At 46.5% G+C, this 16,010-nt stretch overlaps 1 protein-coding gene across 1 annotated transcript in view; it reads right to left on the minus strand.

The window, feature by feature from the left end:
• C6 (complement C6) overlaps positions 1-16,010 on the minus strand; it is a 141,121-nt gene that overhangs the window by 86,106 nt on the left and 39,005 nt on the right. Inside the window, exons 6-7 of the mRNA XM_068250916.1 lie at positions 6,100-6,247; positions 412-612 (exon numbers count right to left, since the gene is read on the minus strand). Coding sequence (XP_068107017.1) covers positions 412-612; positions 6,100-6,247 — 349 coding nt within the window. The remainder of the gene's footprint in view (positions 1-411; positions 613-6,099; positions 6,248-16,010) is intronic.

Genomic DNA, 16,010 nt, shown 5'->3' on the forward strand with positions numbered 1-16,010 from the left:
GAGGGAAGGTTAGTAGCTGGGGTCCCCCCACAGCTCAGGGCCTCGGCCCCTCCCACCTTCTCTCCGTGCCCAAACTGCTCGAGCATTACGACAGTACACAGCACATGGGGAGGGGTAGAAAGGCTGGAGGAAGAACAGGCTGTACAGAAGACCCTACTGCACACTGAATAGGGACTGTCTAAAAATCTTTGTCTGCAAAACTTTGTAGGATTCCTTATCAGTGGCTGAGCAGATGCAGCCATTAGAACAACTGAGCAAAGAGCAGAAAGTTTTTTCTCTCCTTGCACTTAGCTCTCAGTTTGTCAGGACAGGGCCTCCTGTGGCTTCTGGGCCCTCCTGCGGCTGCATCCCTTGCAGGGTCTATTGTCACGCCTCCAGTGCACATGTCATCACTGAAAAATGTATACTTACCTTTTTGTAAGAAGAGCTTAAAGCTTCCTTAAAGGATGAACTTGAAGATCCTCTGGAGTTAGATCTGGTACTCCACAGGAGTGGAATTCCTGAGCTACCACGGGATGAAAAACTTCCTCCACCTGTGTTTTGGGCACCTTTATTAAAATCCTTCATGCTGTCGTAGAAATCAGATTCCATATCGTCTTCCAGGTTTTTCTCCTGCAGGAAAAAAAGACCTTAGCTGTTTTCATAGTAGTGTTTCCTCCTTTATTAATTGTATTCATAAAGCGCCAACATATTACGCAGCGCTGGACAATGGACATTAGTTAAGGTTACAGACAATATTTAGGGGTGACGTACAGCAATATGACAATACAGGAATACATGCAAACCAGATCACGCAGCACAGTATGGGCTTGAGTCACTAAACTGTGATAACTCATGTCACGGCCGCCCTAGCGTTTTTGCACGCATTTTCATGCGCAATCGCAAATTTTAAATTCACGATTGTGTGCGTAAATTCACGATTGCGCGCAAAAACGCTAGCGCGGCCGTGATATGAGTTATCATGGTTTAGTGAATCAAGCCCTATGAGTACAAGGTAATGCTTAGTCAGTCGCTGGATGGGAGCATGGAGATTAGGCAAGTCGAGTTCACTCAGATCCATAGGATGGGTGTACGGTAATGGAGGTGTGTGAACAGGTAGGAGACACAAGGAGGAGGACCTAAAATAGTGGGTGCTGGGACCACCCACTAAGCAACTTCAGCTTTTAACATTGCTGTTTAAGAGTGCAAAAATATTGTGCGGGGGTTAGGCAGGGATTGTGTCTTTAAGGTTAGGCACCGGCGGGATGGTCCTTAGTCATTAGGCATGGTGGGAGCTTAAAGGGATACTGTAGGGGGGTTGGGGGAAAATGAGTTGAACTTACCTGGGGCTTCTAATGGTCCCTCGCAGACATCCTGCGCCCGCGCAGCCGCTTACCGATGCTCCGGCCCCGCCTCCGGCTCACATCTGGAATTTCAGACTTTAAAGTCTGTAAACCACTGCGCCTGCGTTGCCATGTCCTCGCTCCTGCTGACGTCACCAGGAGTGTACTGCGCAGGCACAGACCATACTGGGCTTGTGCTATACACTCCTGGTGACATCAGCGGGAGCGAGGACACGGCAACGCAGGCACAGTGGTTTTCAGACTTTAAAGTCTGAAATTCCAGAAGTGAACCAGAGGCGGGGCCGGAGCATCAGGGAGTGGCTGCACGGGCACAGGATGTCTGCGGGGGGCCATTAGAAGTCCCAGGTAAGTTCAACTTTTTTCCCCCCGACCCCCTACAGTATTCCTTTAAGGCTAGGCATCACAAGACAATTTTAGTGTTAGGCAGTGCCATGGTGGCCTTTAACGTTAGGCACCACCAGGGGAGTTTTAAGGTCAAGCAGTGCCAGGGGAGGTCCTTAGGGTTAGGCACCACCTGGGGGGTTTTAGGGCTCGGCAGTGCCAGGGGAGGTCTCTAGTGTTAGGCAACACTGGGGGGAGGGGGGAGGTTTAGGGTTAGGCAGTTCCAGGGGAGGTCTCTAGTGTTAGGCAACACCTGGGGGGTTTTATGGTTCAGCAATGCCAGCTGAGGTCTCTAGTGTTAGGCAACACCTGGGAGGTTTTAGTGTTAGGCAACACCTGGGGGAATCGGTTAGTGCATTAGCGAAGGAGGGCAAGTATTAGGATAAGATTAGGCTATAGCACAATATCGTCAAACAATAAAGATTACCAATAGGGTTAGCCAGTGCCAGGGGAGGTCTCTAGTGTTAGGCAACACTTGGGGGGTTTTATGGTTCGGCAGTGCCAGCTGAGGTCTCTAGTGTTAGGCAACACCTGGGAGGTTTTAGTGTTAGGCAACACCTGGGGGAATCGGTTAGTGCATTAGCGAAGGAGGGCAAGTATTAGGATAAGATTAGGCTATAGCACAATATCGTCAAACAATAAAGATTACCAATAGGGTTAGCCAGTGCCAGGGGAAGTCTCTAGTGTTAGGCAACACTTGGGGGGTTTTATGGTTCGGCAGTGCCAGCTGAGGTCTCTAGTGTTAGGCAACACCTGGGAGGTTTTAGTGTTAGGCAACACCTGGGGGAATCGGTTAGTGCATAGCGAAGGAGGGCAAGTATTAGGATAAGATTAGGCTATAGCACAATATCGTCAAACAATAAAAATTACCAATAGTTTACTAATTTATCTGATATTCTACTAGCGGATATCTCCGGCGACCTTTTTATTGGGGGCCCTTTTTAGATGTATGCGTATATAATATATAACGAGTGGCAGCCCCTAACAATAATTATTATTCAGTTCTTTTGAAATGTATATTTCCCCTTATAGCCAATCCATAGCTAGCTAGCTAGCTAGCTTTTATCACTTCATTAAAAGCAGTACACGAAAATTTGGGGTACAGGGTTGGTCGGCTCACACAAACAGGTATACATCATGGTATTGTATAAGGTTATGAGCGCAGCTTGACACGCGTTTCGCAGAGTGATAATAGACACTAGGAGAACACGCCATTGGTTGCATGACAGACAGATCATCTGTGGTCACAACCAGCTAGTGATGGTCAAGTAGATGCAAATAACTTCGAGTTGATGCAATTTTATGCAAATTTATGCAGCTTGAAAATGAACCAATCAAATCCCGCTGAGGTAAAATTTGATTGGTTAATTTTCAAGTGCATACATTTGCATAAAAATTTGCATACATTTGCATCAACTCGAAGTTATTTGCACATCCAAAATGGCATTTTCGATTTCAAGAAATTTTTGCCGAAAATACATTGTATTTTTGCAATATGGCAAAAATTCACAAAAACTTGAAAAACCATTATTTTTAGTGCAAAACACAGAAAACTGTTATTTTTTCCACGACAACGCAAAAAAGTTTATTTTTAGCGTGAAAAATTTCACAAAAAATTAAAAAAATATCACTCTTATTACCAAATGATTTTTGATGTCATTTTTGCTTGAAAGTTGAATTTAACATTATTTTCCCAAAAATTAATGCGAAAAGAACATCGCTATTTTCACTCAGTCACCACTAGTTATTCTTGCTGACGTCACAGCAGGCCGGATTTTACACAAATACATCCACAGATTCCATACATGAATGGATCTTGATGGTAGTCTACTGCATAGTTACTTTTATGTATAGACTACTTGTATGCCACTGCAAACCTTTGAAGTTCTATTTGTCTGATATTGTATTATATATATATATATATATATATATATATATATATATATATATATATATATATATAGTGTAGAATGCACTGACTGAGCCTAAAATACGGAGCAGTTAATGAAAGCATGGCCAAAAATAGTGAGGCCCCCGCTATTTGTAGCCGCAGTTCCTATAGTAGGCACCCAGTTTTGGCCACAGGAAGTTATTAGTTGTTGGGGATGGATGGGTTATTAGTTGTGGGGGAGGGACTTATTAGTTTACCGGTGGGAAGGTTTATTAGTTGCCCAAGGGGGAGGGTTATTAGTTGGTCAGGGGAGGGAGGGTTATTAGTTGCCTGAGGGGGATGGTTATTATTTGCGGGGCACGGAGGTTATTAGTTGTCCGGGAGGAGGTTATTAGTTGCTCGGGGGAGGGATATTAGTTGCCTGGGGAGGGTAATTCATTATCTGGGGGGTTATTAGTTGCCTGGGGGGGTTATTATTTGCTAGGGGGAGGGTTATTAGTTGTCTAGGGGGTTATTAGTTGCCCGGGGAGGGTTATTAGTTGCCTAAAGGGTTATTAGTTGCTCGGGGGAGGGTTATTAGTTGCCTGGAGGGTTATTAGTTGCCCGGGGGTTATTAGTTGCTCGGGGGAGGGTTATTAGTTGCCTGGGGGGTTATTAGTTGCCCGGTGAGGGTTATTAGTTGCCTGGGGGGTTATTAGTTGCCCGGGAAGGGTTATTAGTTGCCTAAAGGGTTATTAGTTGCCCCGGGGGAGGGTTATCAGTTGTCTGGGGGGGGTTATTAGTTGCCTGGGGGTTTATTAGTTGTCGGGGGAGGGTTATTCTTTGACTGCAGAGGGTCATTGATTGCCCGGGTAGGGTTATTAGTTGCCTGGGGGTATTAGTTGCCGGGGGAGGGTTATAAGTTGCCGGGGGGGGGGGGTTATTAGTTGCCCGGGGAGGGTTCTGTTTAAGAGTAGGGAGAGGATAGGTCATAGTGAAATAATGGCAAATATTGCCAATATTTCACTATATTAATCAGGTTGTACAATATTGGTAAATTTTAATAAAATGCTACTGTAATTTACTGGTGTTTTGTTTTGGTTAATGCTGCACTTGAATTAGCGCACAGCGTTTTCAAATGTATATAGAAGTCTGTGCAGGCGATTAACATCTAGTATTAAAATTCACATAAACAGTTCAAGTCTAATAGTGTCTTCAAGTTCCACATCCAAAATATTAAATTACAGATCAGCATGAATGGCACATCAATAGCATCTAGTAGCTGTCTGTATCTGCTTCTATCTGAAACTTAAACAGAGCGAACAAACATAGCGTAATCCGGCTTCAAAAGATGATGTCATAAAGTCACTGAGCCCCACACGTGTATCAGTGTTTAAAACTCAGCAACCCGCCACCAGCAGTCTAATAGAACTGTTGTACGCTCACCGGATGGATACGCTGATCATATATGAAGACCAGCAGACAGCGCTTAGCAAATCATATCCTCCGGGCTCAGCTTACATACGTGGCTCCTTGCATAGCGTAATACTGTTTTTATTAAAAATCTTAAAACATATGAGTGCACTCACAATTTGAGTAGTACAATGCACATTGTATAAAATCCTCAGCGATCCTGACAGGGCTCGTAATCTGGTGTCTCCCAGCTACACCACACCAGAGGCTCCGCCTTACTAGTTTCATCAATAATGACTCATCAGCCATCTGATTTGGTGGGAGTACCTAGTGCGGACATTATTTTGGATGTGGAACTTCAAGACACTATTAGACTTGAACTGTTTATGTGAATTTTAACCCTTTTTTTTAAAATCATGTAGCTAGCCTAGCGCTAGCTACATGATAGCCGCTGTGCAGCGGCATCCCCCCACCCCCTCCGATCGCCTCTGGCAATCAGCGCAAGCAGGAGATTCAGTTCAGAACGGGATCTCCTGCTTGGCTTCCCCCGTCACCATGGCGATGCTCGCGATGACGTCACCGACATCATCAACGTCGTGACGTCAGAGGGAGTCCCGATCCACCCCTCAGCGCTGCCTGGCACTGATTGGCCAGGCTGCGCAAGGGGTCTGGGGGGGGAGGGGGCTGCGCGGCACGGCAGGTAGCGGCGGGCCTGAGAAATCCTCCTGCGCGACATACCCCGAGCTCAGCTCGGGATTATCGCCCAGGAGGTTAATACTAGATGTTGAGCCCCTGCACAGACTTCTATAGACATTTTTTAGGGTGGTTACCCCCCACTGTGTGGCGATCCATATTGGCTCTATTTTTATTTTAATATTTTGCATCATATTTATTTATTTCTGTTTGAATAACCGGTTGCAAGCAGATAGAGGAGCGCTCATAGCCACATTGATATTACGTTTTCAAATGTATGCCTAAAACAAATCAAAAGCTAATAGGTGAATCAGCCAACCACAAATATCTGCCATATCCCTCTAGGAGGTGGAATGACCGTGTAAATATTTTCAATTTTCTAAGAACTTGCTGTTTTACCTCAATTTTGTAATCCTCCACGTTGGCTGGAAGACGGTAGGTTTCCCGATTTTGTCCTGTTCCATTTGACATGTATATATTATGTGTTCCACCAAAAAACGAGTTGTCGAAAATTTCACCTCTTCTCTCCCAAGAGAGATAGTTAAATCTGTGGTACAGCAGGAAGAATTATTGCAAAATATGTTCTATTAACACATTACATAAAGTGTAATGGATTATTTTATGTATCTACCCGTAATTAATCCTTCAGTGACAAGAGCACTGACACAGTAATGTATATCACTACATTTAAAAATGCCTACGGTACTCACTGTACTTGAAGTAGTATGAAACTCAGCATAAAATCTACTACCACAAACATTTTTTGTGCAGCAGAACAGCATTCAAACAGTTAAACACAGCAATTTTTTCTTCAGTGGAAAGCTCCTGAAAGCATCTGGCCGCATCCAAGAGGTGATAATATCTGTTTGTTTACATTCCTCTGTTGCTACAATTAGTATACAGCCAGCAGCTTGCTGGAATGGAACTGTACTGAGCTGAGAAGCAGAGAGCTGAGAAATGACCACCAGATAGATTATAATAGATAAATACAGCAATTATGCAATAAAATGCAATGGTAGCTGTCAGAGCAGACAAACAGTACTTTGGGAGCTTGTCATTTGTAAACAGACAATATTACTTTTGCACAAAAGCAAATATGGTAACTGAATGGGTAATACAAAGTAGGGCAATGCCTTTTTATTGAATGTTATGTCAGAGTTTATTCCACTTTAATAAATGTTTGTTATATCCAGGCTCTGCCCCTAGTTTTCAGACACTTGTACAATCCTGATTAGCTATGCTCCCTTAAAGTGACACTGAAGCAAATTTTAAAATAAAAAACAGATACTGACCTAAGGAGAGGGAAGGCTCTGAATCCTATAGAGCCTCCCCGTTCTCCTGTCGGTTTTCTCGTTCCCCCACAGGCTCCCCCGTTAGGCTCCCTCTCTTCCGGGTTGGGGAGACCTCAGCAGTCTTCGGAAGCACTCGGGTTTCCGAAGACAGGCCGCTCTGTACTGCGCACATGCAAGCACACTCTCTGGCACATTCGCACATGCGCAATACAGAGCTGCTGGTCTTTGGGGGCCCGAGTGCTTATGAAGATTGCTGAAGTTTCCCGTGGCGGGAGACTCAAACTGAGCAGCCTGCAGGGGAAAGAGGAGACCTGCAGAAGAACGTGAAGGTTCTATAGGACCCAGAGCCTTCCCTCTCCTTAGATGAATATCTGTTTTTTTACTTTAAAACTCACTTCAGACTCCCTTTAAAACACCTTCCTGCCAGACCTCCAGAAATGTTCACGCCAAACCTTATGCTGCATCTGACTCATAGTCCTCCTTTCATGCCCTGCCAGACCGGGTACATATGGGAGGAGCTATGCACAAACGTAGCCCTCTTTCAGTGGGGTATCTAAAGAGCTGTAGGTCCCAGTGCAAAGCCTTGTACATATGCTAGATGGTTCTACACCGAGGGAGCCAGTCTGGACAAAGAATGTGTACAGTGCCCTTCGACCTCCCTTGGTGCTTTGGCCAGTGACCAGTCTGGCAGATTGTCTCAGCCAAGCACTGGCGGAGGCCATTGTTATCCCCACTCACTATGCCAACTTCATCGGACTACCTTCCCCTCCATACCAACAGAACGCGTGGCTAGCTACAGAACTAATGAAGAGCTACCACAGCGGTAGGAGGACCCCTGCTGGGCCCCTTTGTACCACAGGCCCTGGCACTGTTACAACCTCTGCATCCCCTATTAACAAACCACTGACCTTTTAGGTCTAAAACCTGATATAGTTTATTCTGCTATGGATATATTGCTGCATAGATGTTACAGTTTTTTTTTGTTTTTGTTTTTTTATCAATTTCCCACATTATGCTTTAAGCGGCAATTTAGGTGCCCGCTAGCGGTGGAGATTTGGGCGCCGCCATAGGCGCCTATTGAAATAGCTGTAATCAGAGGAAACTTGGGTGCCCGCCGTGCCAGAATAATAGCAGGTGCTGCTGGAGGCCTAAATTAGCCCTCAATGCTGCTATTTCAATGGGTGCCTATAGCGGCACTGGAAAAAATGCCAGTTTTCACATTTTGGGGGGTAATTATTGTCTTGGGTTGATTAAGATTAACTAAATCAACTACAAATCTGTGCCTTGCACAATACATCAATGAAAATAAATTACAAAGAATCACAATGGTTTAGCAAAAAAGTGTATTAAACCTCTAAATGCATACAATGGATTCAATATTGCACTACTCCCATAAAACAAGGGACACACGTATGCTGGACACAATGAATCCCACTATTACTACACCCAAAAAGTGCCATTCAACGTTTCCTGTTGTGGACTAACCCTACCAGGCAGTCAGGTTGTGCGGGTACGCAGGTGATTGATTATGCTCATTGGTTAGCACATACAAAAGTTCAGTTCCCTCTGAAACCCTCGATGGATCCTGTAAGGAAAATAAATACAGGAGCGCAACAGAGGTGCTAACAATGATTAGTCCTGCTGGCCAGCAAACTCACGTATCCTTAAGGTGCTCTCGGCGGACGAGAGACTGACATTAGCTCTGGCTCTGCAAGGCCTCTCATCACGCGGGGACTCCCGCAGTAACAGCAATATTGCAGAGGTAGTCGAGCAGCGCAACTTTATCCTCAAGGCAAGAGATAAAATCAACCGCTCGCGGGAGACAGTACAATCCATTTTCCAAAGTGCACATGGAGATGGCGGTGGAATCGAGGACGTCTTTTAAAAAGCACCTTAAGGATATGTTTTATGGGAGTAGTGCAATATGGAATCCATTGTGTGCATTTAGAGGTTTAATACACTTTTTTGCAAAACAATTGTGATAAATGGGTTAACATACAAGGTAGGACATACAGGAAACTCACAACAAAACAAGATCATGCAATGATTTGATAACAGTACAGTGTCATAGGTCAAAATAGAGACTGTTCTAGACCACAAGAGGGGTGATTGACAGTAAGATTGCATAATCAAGCTGGAAACACTAAGGGAGAGGGCCCTGCCAGAGGCTTACAATCTAAAGGGTGGGGGTGGAGACAATAGGTGCATCTGTTGAGAGGGTGTCTAACAGAACTTATTATGGTGCTGGTGTAGAGGGTTATGCAAGCATGAAAAGGTGAGTCTTGAAAGCTTGTTTGAAGGTATTAAAGGTGGGGGCGAGTCTGATGGCTGGTGGGAGCGAGTTCCAGGGAGTGGGGGCAGCCCTAGTGAAGTCCTGCAATCGTGCATGGGACTGAGATATGCGTGGTGTGACTAGGCGCAGGTCATTGGAGGATCGTAAGGGGCTGGGATGGTATGTGCCTGTGGATCAGATCAGAGATATAGGTCGGGCAGGTCTTGTGCACCGATTTGTAGGACAAGCACAGGATTTTTAAATTGATCCTAAAGCTGATGGGGAGCCAGTGTAGGGCTTTACAGAGCGGAATCTTAGAGGCACTGTGATGAGAAGTATGTATCAGTCTGGCTGCTGCATTCATTACTGATTGAAGTGGGGCAGTACGGTTAGAGGCGAGGCCAGACAAAAGAGAATTGCAATAGTCTTGGCGGGAGATGACAAGGGCGTGGATGAGGAGTTTAGTGGTGTCAGGGGACAGGTAGGAGCGGATCTTGGAGATGTTGCGGAGGTGGAAGTTGCAAGATCGTGTAATACCTTGGATGTGGGGTGTAAAGGAAAGTGCAGAGTCCAGGGTAACACCTAGACAGCGGGCTTGGGAGGTAGGGCGGATGGTAGCATTTTTGATAGTGATGTGGAGATCTGGGAGGGGTGCAGCTGTATGGGGTGGGAATATTAAAAGGTCAATCTTGTCCAAATTAAGCTTCAGGAACCTGGTGACCATCCAGGAGGAAATGAATGTGAGGCAGGCGGACATTTTGTCCATAGTAGAGGAGAGGAGATCTGGGGTGTGGAGATATATCTGGGTGTCATCAGCATACAGGTGGTAGCTGAAGCCCGTGGAGGAGATGATTTTGCCAATTGAGGCAGTATAGATTGAGAACAGTAGTGGTCCTAGGATGGCACCTTGAGGAACACCAACTGAGAGGGGTGTAGGAGTGGATGAGGAACCATTGAAGAAAATTGTGAAGGGCAGTTGGAGAGGTAGGAGGAGATCCAAGCTAAGGCTAGGTCCTGAATGCCAACTGACTGCAGGGAGTGGAGGAAGAGCAGGAGTAAACACAGGATTTTTAAGGGGGGGCAGTGGCGGCTCCAGGAAATTTTTTTAGGGGGTGCTATGCAGGTGCTGGACCAATTTCCGGGGGAGCTGACGACCTGCGGCGCAAATGGGTGTGGCTACAACCTGCGGCGCGCTAAGCGCGCCGCGGCGAAAAAATGGGCGTGGTCATGACCGGATGAGGGCGGGGCTAACTGTAATTTAAAGTGAACCCAGGGTGAGAGTGATATGGTGGCTTCCATATTTATTTCCTTTTAAACAATACTAGTTGCCTGGCAGCCCTGCTGATCTATTTGGCTGTAGTAGTGAACTGAATTACACCAGAAACAAGCCATGCAGCTAATCTTGTCAGTTCTGACAATATTGTCAGAAACCCCTGACCTGCTGCATGCTTGTTCAGGGTCTATGGTTGAAAGAATAAGAGGCAGAGGACCAGCACGGCAGCCAGGCAACTGGTATTGCTTAAAGGGAGATAAATATGGCAGCCTCAATATTATTCTCACCTCGGGTTCCCTTTAAAAGTGCAACGCAAAGACAGAGGGCCCAAGTTTTGGTGACCCTTTTCCCAGAAAATTCACATAATTGTGCAGGTTTTCTCAAGAAAATACACGTAATGTGAGCAGATTTTAACAAAAAACACGTCCAATGACCCCAATATGCACAATCGTTATCAGATATGGCTCCAATATGCACAATCGGTAGCAGATATGACCCCAATATGCACAATCGGTAGCAGATATGACCCCAATATGCACAATCGGTAGCAGATATGGTCCCAATATGCACAATCGGTAGCAGATATGGTCCCAATATGCACAATCGGTAGCAGATATGGTCCCAATATGCACAATCGGTAGCAGATATGGTCCCAATATGCACAATCGGTAGCAGATATGGTCCCAATATGCACAATCGGTAGCAGATATGGTCCCAATATGCACAATCGGTAGCAGATATGGTCCCAATATGCACAATCGGTGGCAGATATGGTCCCAATATGCACAATCGGTGGCAGATATGGTCCCAATATGCACAATCGGTGGCAGATATGGTCCCAATATGCACAATCGGTGGCAGATATGGTCCCAATATGCACAATCGGTGGCAGATATGGTCCCAATATGCACAATCGGTGGCAGATATGGTCCCAATATGCACAATCGGTGGCAGATATGGTCCCAATATGCACAATCGGTAGCAGATATGGCCCCAATATGCACAATCGGTAGCAGATATGACCCCAATATGCACAATCGGTAGCAGATATGACCCCAATATGCACAATCGGTAGCAGATATGACCCCAATATGCACAATCGGTAGCAGATATGACCCCAATATGCACAATCGGTAGCAGATATGACCCCAATATGCACAATCGGTAGCAGATATGACCCCAATATGCACAATCGGTAGCAGATATGACCCCAATATGCACAATCGGTAGCAGATATGACTCCAATATGCACAATCGGTAGCAGAAATGACCCCAATATGCACAATCGGTAGCAGAAATGACCCCAATATGCACAATCGGTAGCAGAAATGACCCCAATATGCACAATCGGTAGCAGAAATGACCCCAATATGCACAATCCGTAGCAGAAATGACCCCAATATGCACAATCGGTAGCAGAAATGACCCCAATATGCACAATCCGTAGCAGAAATGACCCCAATATGCACAATCGGTAGCAGAAATGACCCCAATATGCACAATCCGTAGCAGATATGACCCCAATATGCACAATCCGTAGCAGATATGACCCCAATATGCACAATCCGTAGCAGATATGACCCCAATATGCACAATCCGTAGCAGATATGACCCCAATATGCACAATCCGTAGCAGATATGACCCCAATATGCACAATCAGCATCACCTGAAAAAGAAAAGAAAAACCCATTTACTCACCTACAGCCAGAAGACCTTCTTTCCCGACCTCCTGTCCCGAGTCCCGACCTCATTGTGGCGCGCAGCGCCCGCGCACCCACGATCCTCTTCCTTCCCGACGTCACGACGAGACTTCCTGCCTGCATGCTGAGAGCAGGGCTACGGGAAAATGGCCGCCCGAAGCCATGCACTGCAGACTCGAAGTCTGCAGAACAGGGCTCCGGGCGGCCATCTTACCGTAGCCCTGCCTGCTGCTCCGTGCTGCCGCTGTGTGAACTGACTTGGCGTCTTTTAGACGCCTGAAGTCAGTTCACTCCAGGGGGTGCTTTGGGGGTGCTTGGACAATTCTAGGGGGTGCTCGAGCACCCCCTTGCACCCCCCTGGCGCCGCCCCTGAGGGGGGGATTCCTGAAAAGTCCAGAAGCACTTATGTCCCCGAGTGCTTCCGAATACAGGTGGCTCCATACTGCCCATGCACAAAAGTGCGTTGGCGTATTACGGAGCTGCCTATCTTTGGAAGTACTCAAGGACACAAGTGTTTCTGAGGGCTTCTGGAAGCAGCAAATTTGAACAGGGGACAGCACTGGAACAACTCCCCGAGAGAGGAACGGGAGATAGACTTTGTTTGGACAATTCAGTGGAATATGTCACATCACATGTCACATAGCGCAAGCGATACCCATATGATGCAGGGATATGTGCATCTGCGGAAGATGGCGGCGCTATATAAATACTAAATAATAATAATTTGCCTCACCAGGATTGCACTTTTATTTAGCTTTCCTGTATGACAAGAAGACACAGCCAGCCAGCACTAGGGGAAGAGGGAAACATAGGTGAATGAGGGAGGGCTGGTGCACACCAAGAGGGCTTCTGAGCGTTTTTCAAATCAACATTGATTTGAAAAGCGCTTGGCTAATGTTACCCTATGTGGGTGTTCCCACAGCAGCGTTGTGATTTTTTCAAAATCGCAGGTATACCGCATGCAGAATTTTTTTGAGTGATTCATTCAGAAATCACTCTGAAAATCGCGCTCACTAATTGCTAGCGATTGCTATTGTGATTTTAGCGTGCACTAGCCCAGAGAGAAGAGGAGTGGAGAGAAATTGAGAATAGCCTGAGATGGAGCATTATCTGTATTGCAGTCCCACATCACACAGAGGCTACTTGCCTGTAATAGGACTCCTGTCCCTGCCAGTCTCTCACACAAGTCAGAAAGCAGCCCTCCTGGAGTCTAGGGACTGTCAAAAAATGTTCACCTTGTTTAACAAGATGCAGTCATTATGACATAGGGGAGAGACAGATTTTTGCCCCCGGACCCTCCAGGCAAGCTCTGCATCATGCTGTGTATATATACCAGCTTGCCTGCCCTTTAATTGCACTTGTATCAGCTAGCCCAGTATTTTGCATTGCCTTACAACAACAAACCTGAATACACCAGACACCAGCCCTAAATCACTGACTGAATGAAAGGGGGCCTGGGGGGAGATTGCCCCCCAGGTGGAGTGGAGAGACTGAGATAGAGCAGATAGCGTATCTGTATTGCAGTCCCACATCACACAGAGGCTACTTGCATGTACTGTGTCTCCTGTCCCTGCCAGCCAAATCCAAAAAAGCTTTATTGGCAGGACCAAATACATTTAGCATTGCCAAAGCAAAAACAAAACATTAACAACATGGTGGGGAGGATTGTGGGAATAGGGGAATGATATAGGTATACCGTCCATAGGGGTGTGGAGAATGTAATGGATGGTCAGCCTCTCACACAAGCTGCAGGCAGCCCTCCTGGAGTTTAGGGACTGTCAAAAACTTTTCAACCTGTGACATACCTTATGTAGCTGTCTACATGCAGTCTTTACAATAGGGAAAGAGCTGAGTTTTTCCCACAGACCCTGCAGGCAAGCCTCTGTATATTTACCAGCTTGTCTGCTTCAGGGATTTCAGGGAATTTTTTTTAAAGGTACAGGAGTCTCAGGGGGTGTTCCATACATCCAGAACCCCCGTCTGGATACGCCAGTGAAGAGGGAGTGGTCGAAAGTGTCAAATGCCGAGGAGAGGTCCAGGAGGAGCAGGTTGGAGTATTTACCTTCGGCTTTGGCAAGGGAAAGGTCATTGACCACTTTGGTGAGGACTGTTTCTGTGAAATGGGCTGTACAAAAACCAGATTGCAGGGGATCGAGAAGGGAGTTGGAATTAAAGAAGTTGGTCAGGCGTTGGTGGGCCAGGCATTCAAGAATTTTCATGGCAAAAGGGAGGAGGGAGATTGGGCGGTAGTTGGATGGCAGTGCTGGGTCAAGTGAAGGTTTCTTCAGCAGGGGAAACATGGAAGGGCATGGTTAGGTTTAGGCACCAGGTAGGGGTGTTTGTGCAGGAGGACTGTTACTGTTAGGTGTCAGGGAGGGTATTTGTGTGGGGGGTGGTTAGGGTTAAGTGTCAGTTAGGGAGTTTGTGTGGGTGGGGCGGTTAGGGCTAAGCATCGGGGAAGGGGGGTGTTGTTCTGTGTGAGAGTTTCATATGACAGCTGATTCTCCACCACCACCAGGTGCGTGCAAGGCGATCATGTCGGGAGCGTCGGGATGTCAAGGACATTAGAGTTACAGCAACAGACAGCCACACAGAGGACGTAACTCTAATGTCCTTGATCCTCTAATGTGTCCTTGTACCTAAGGTAAAAATGACAGGCTCTCTGTTAAAGTAAATCTGTAAAAAAAAAAAAAAACAGCCCCTGGGGGGATACTTACTTTGGAAGGGGTACGCTAATGAGGCTTCCCTGCCCTATTCCCCCTCCTTTATCCAGCGCTTGCAGCCTCTGAAACATCAGCTGACAGCATTGTCGGCTGTGGCGCAGGCGCAGTAGCATCTGCAATATTTACCCACCGCGCTCCTGCGCATTAGCGGCTTTCCGATGGACTCAGGCATTAGGACGAGATCCCTGCACATTGGCCCAATAGACAGGCAGCCTATTGGGCCAAAGTGCAGGGATCTTGTCCTGCAAAGTGACTCAAACCCCAAGTCAGCTAGCTAATTGTACAAGCTGTTAGTTGGTATTTTTCCTGTGTGGCTCTCGGGGAAATTGCTGATGTTGCTGAAACCCAAGAGAAGCTGAAGACGTGTCTGACATTGTCACTGCCCGGAGGATCAACTGTATGCACATCACCATGGCAACAGGGACGTGAACACTACTGTCCCAGTTTGAAACATATTGTATGGCTCTCACGGAATTACATTTTAAAATATGTGGCGTTTATGCCTCTCTCAGCCAAAAAGGTTCCTGACCCCTGTCTTAACCTATAGTCCTAATCCTAACATTTGTATAGCACTTTTATCCTGTTGGACTCAAAGCGCTCAAGAGCTGCAGCCACTAAGGGGCTCAAGGGGGCCACCCCGCATGTTAGGAAGTCTTGCCTTGAACTCCTTACTGAATAGGTACTGACCCTAGCCAAGATTCCAAACCCTGGTCTTCTGTGTCAAATGCAGAGCCCTTAACCAGCACACTATCCAGCCACTACGTCAAAAGCCACCAGTACACCAGCCCTAAAATGGAGCTATTATGTATTGCATGCTAGTCTGCATGTCCATTCTAGAGGTCAGGGGCGAAACCATAGACCCTGCAGGGGATGCAGATGCAGGAGGGCCCAGAAGCTGCAGGGGGCACCGTAGGGGGAAAAGTTTATTTTCCCTGTCCTGAGAGACTGACAATAAAAGGCACAGAGAGAAAAAAAACTTTCTGCTCTCCGCACAATTTTCTAATGACTGACTCTGCTCAGCCACTGATAACGATTCATACAAAGTTTTG

The sequence above is a fragment of the Hyperolius riggenbachi genome, chromosome 1 (genome assembly GCF_040937935.1).
Source record: "Hyperolius riggenbachi isolate aHypRig1 chromosome 1, aHypRig1.pri, whole genome shotgun sequence".
NCBI classification, from domain to species: Eukaryota; Metazoa; Chordata; class Amphibia; order Anura; family Hyperoliidae; genus Hyperolius; species Hyperolius riggenbachi.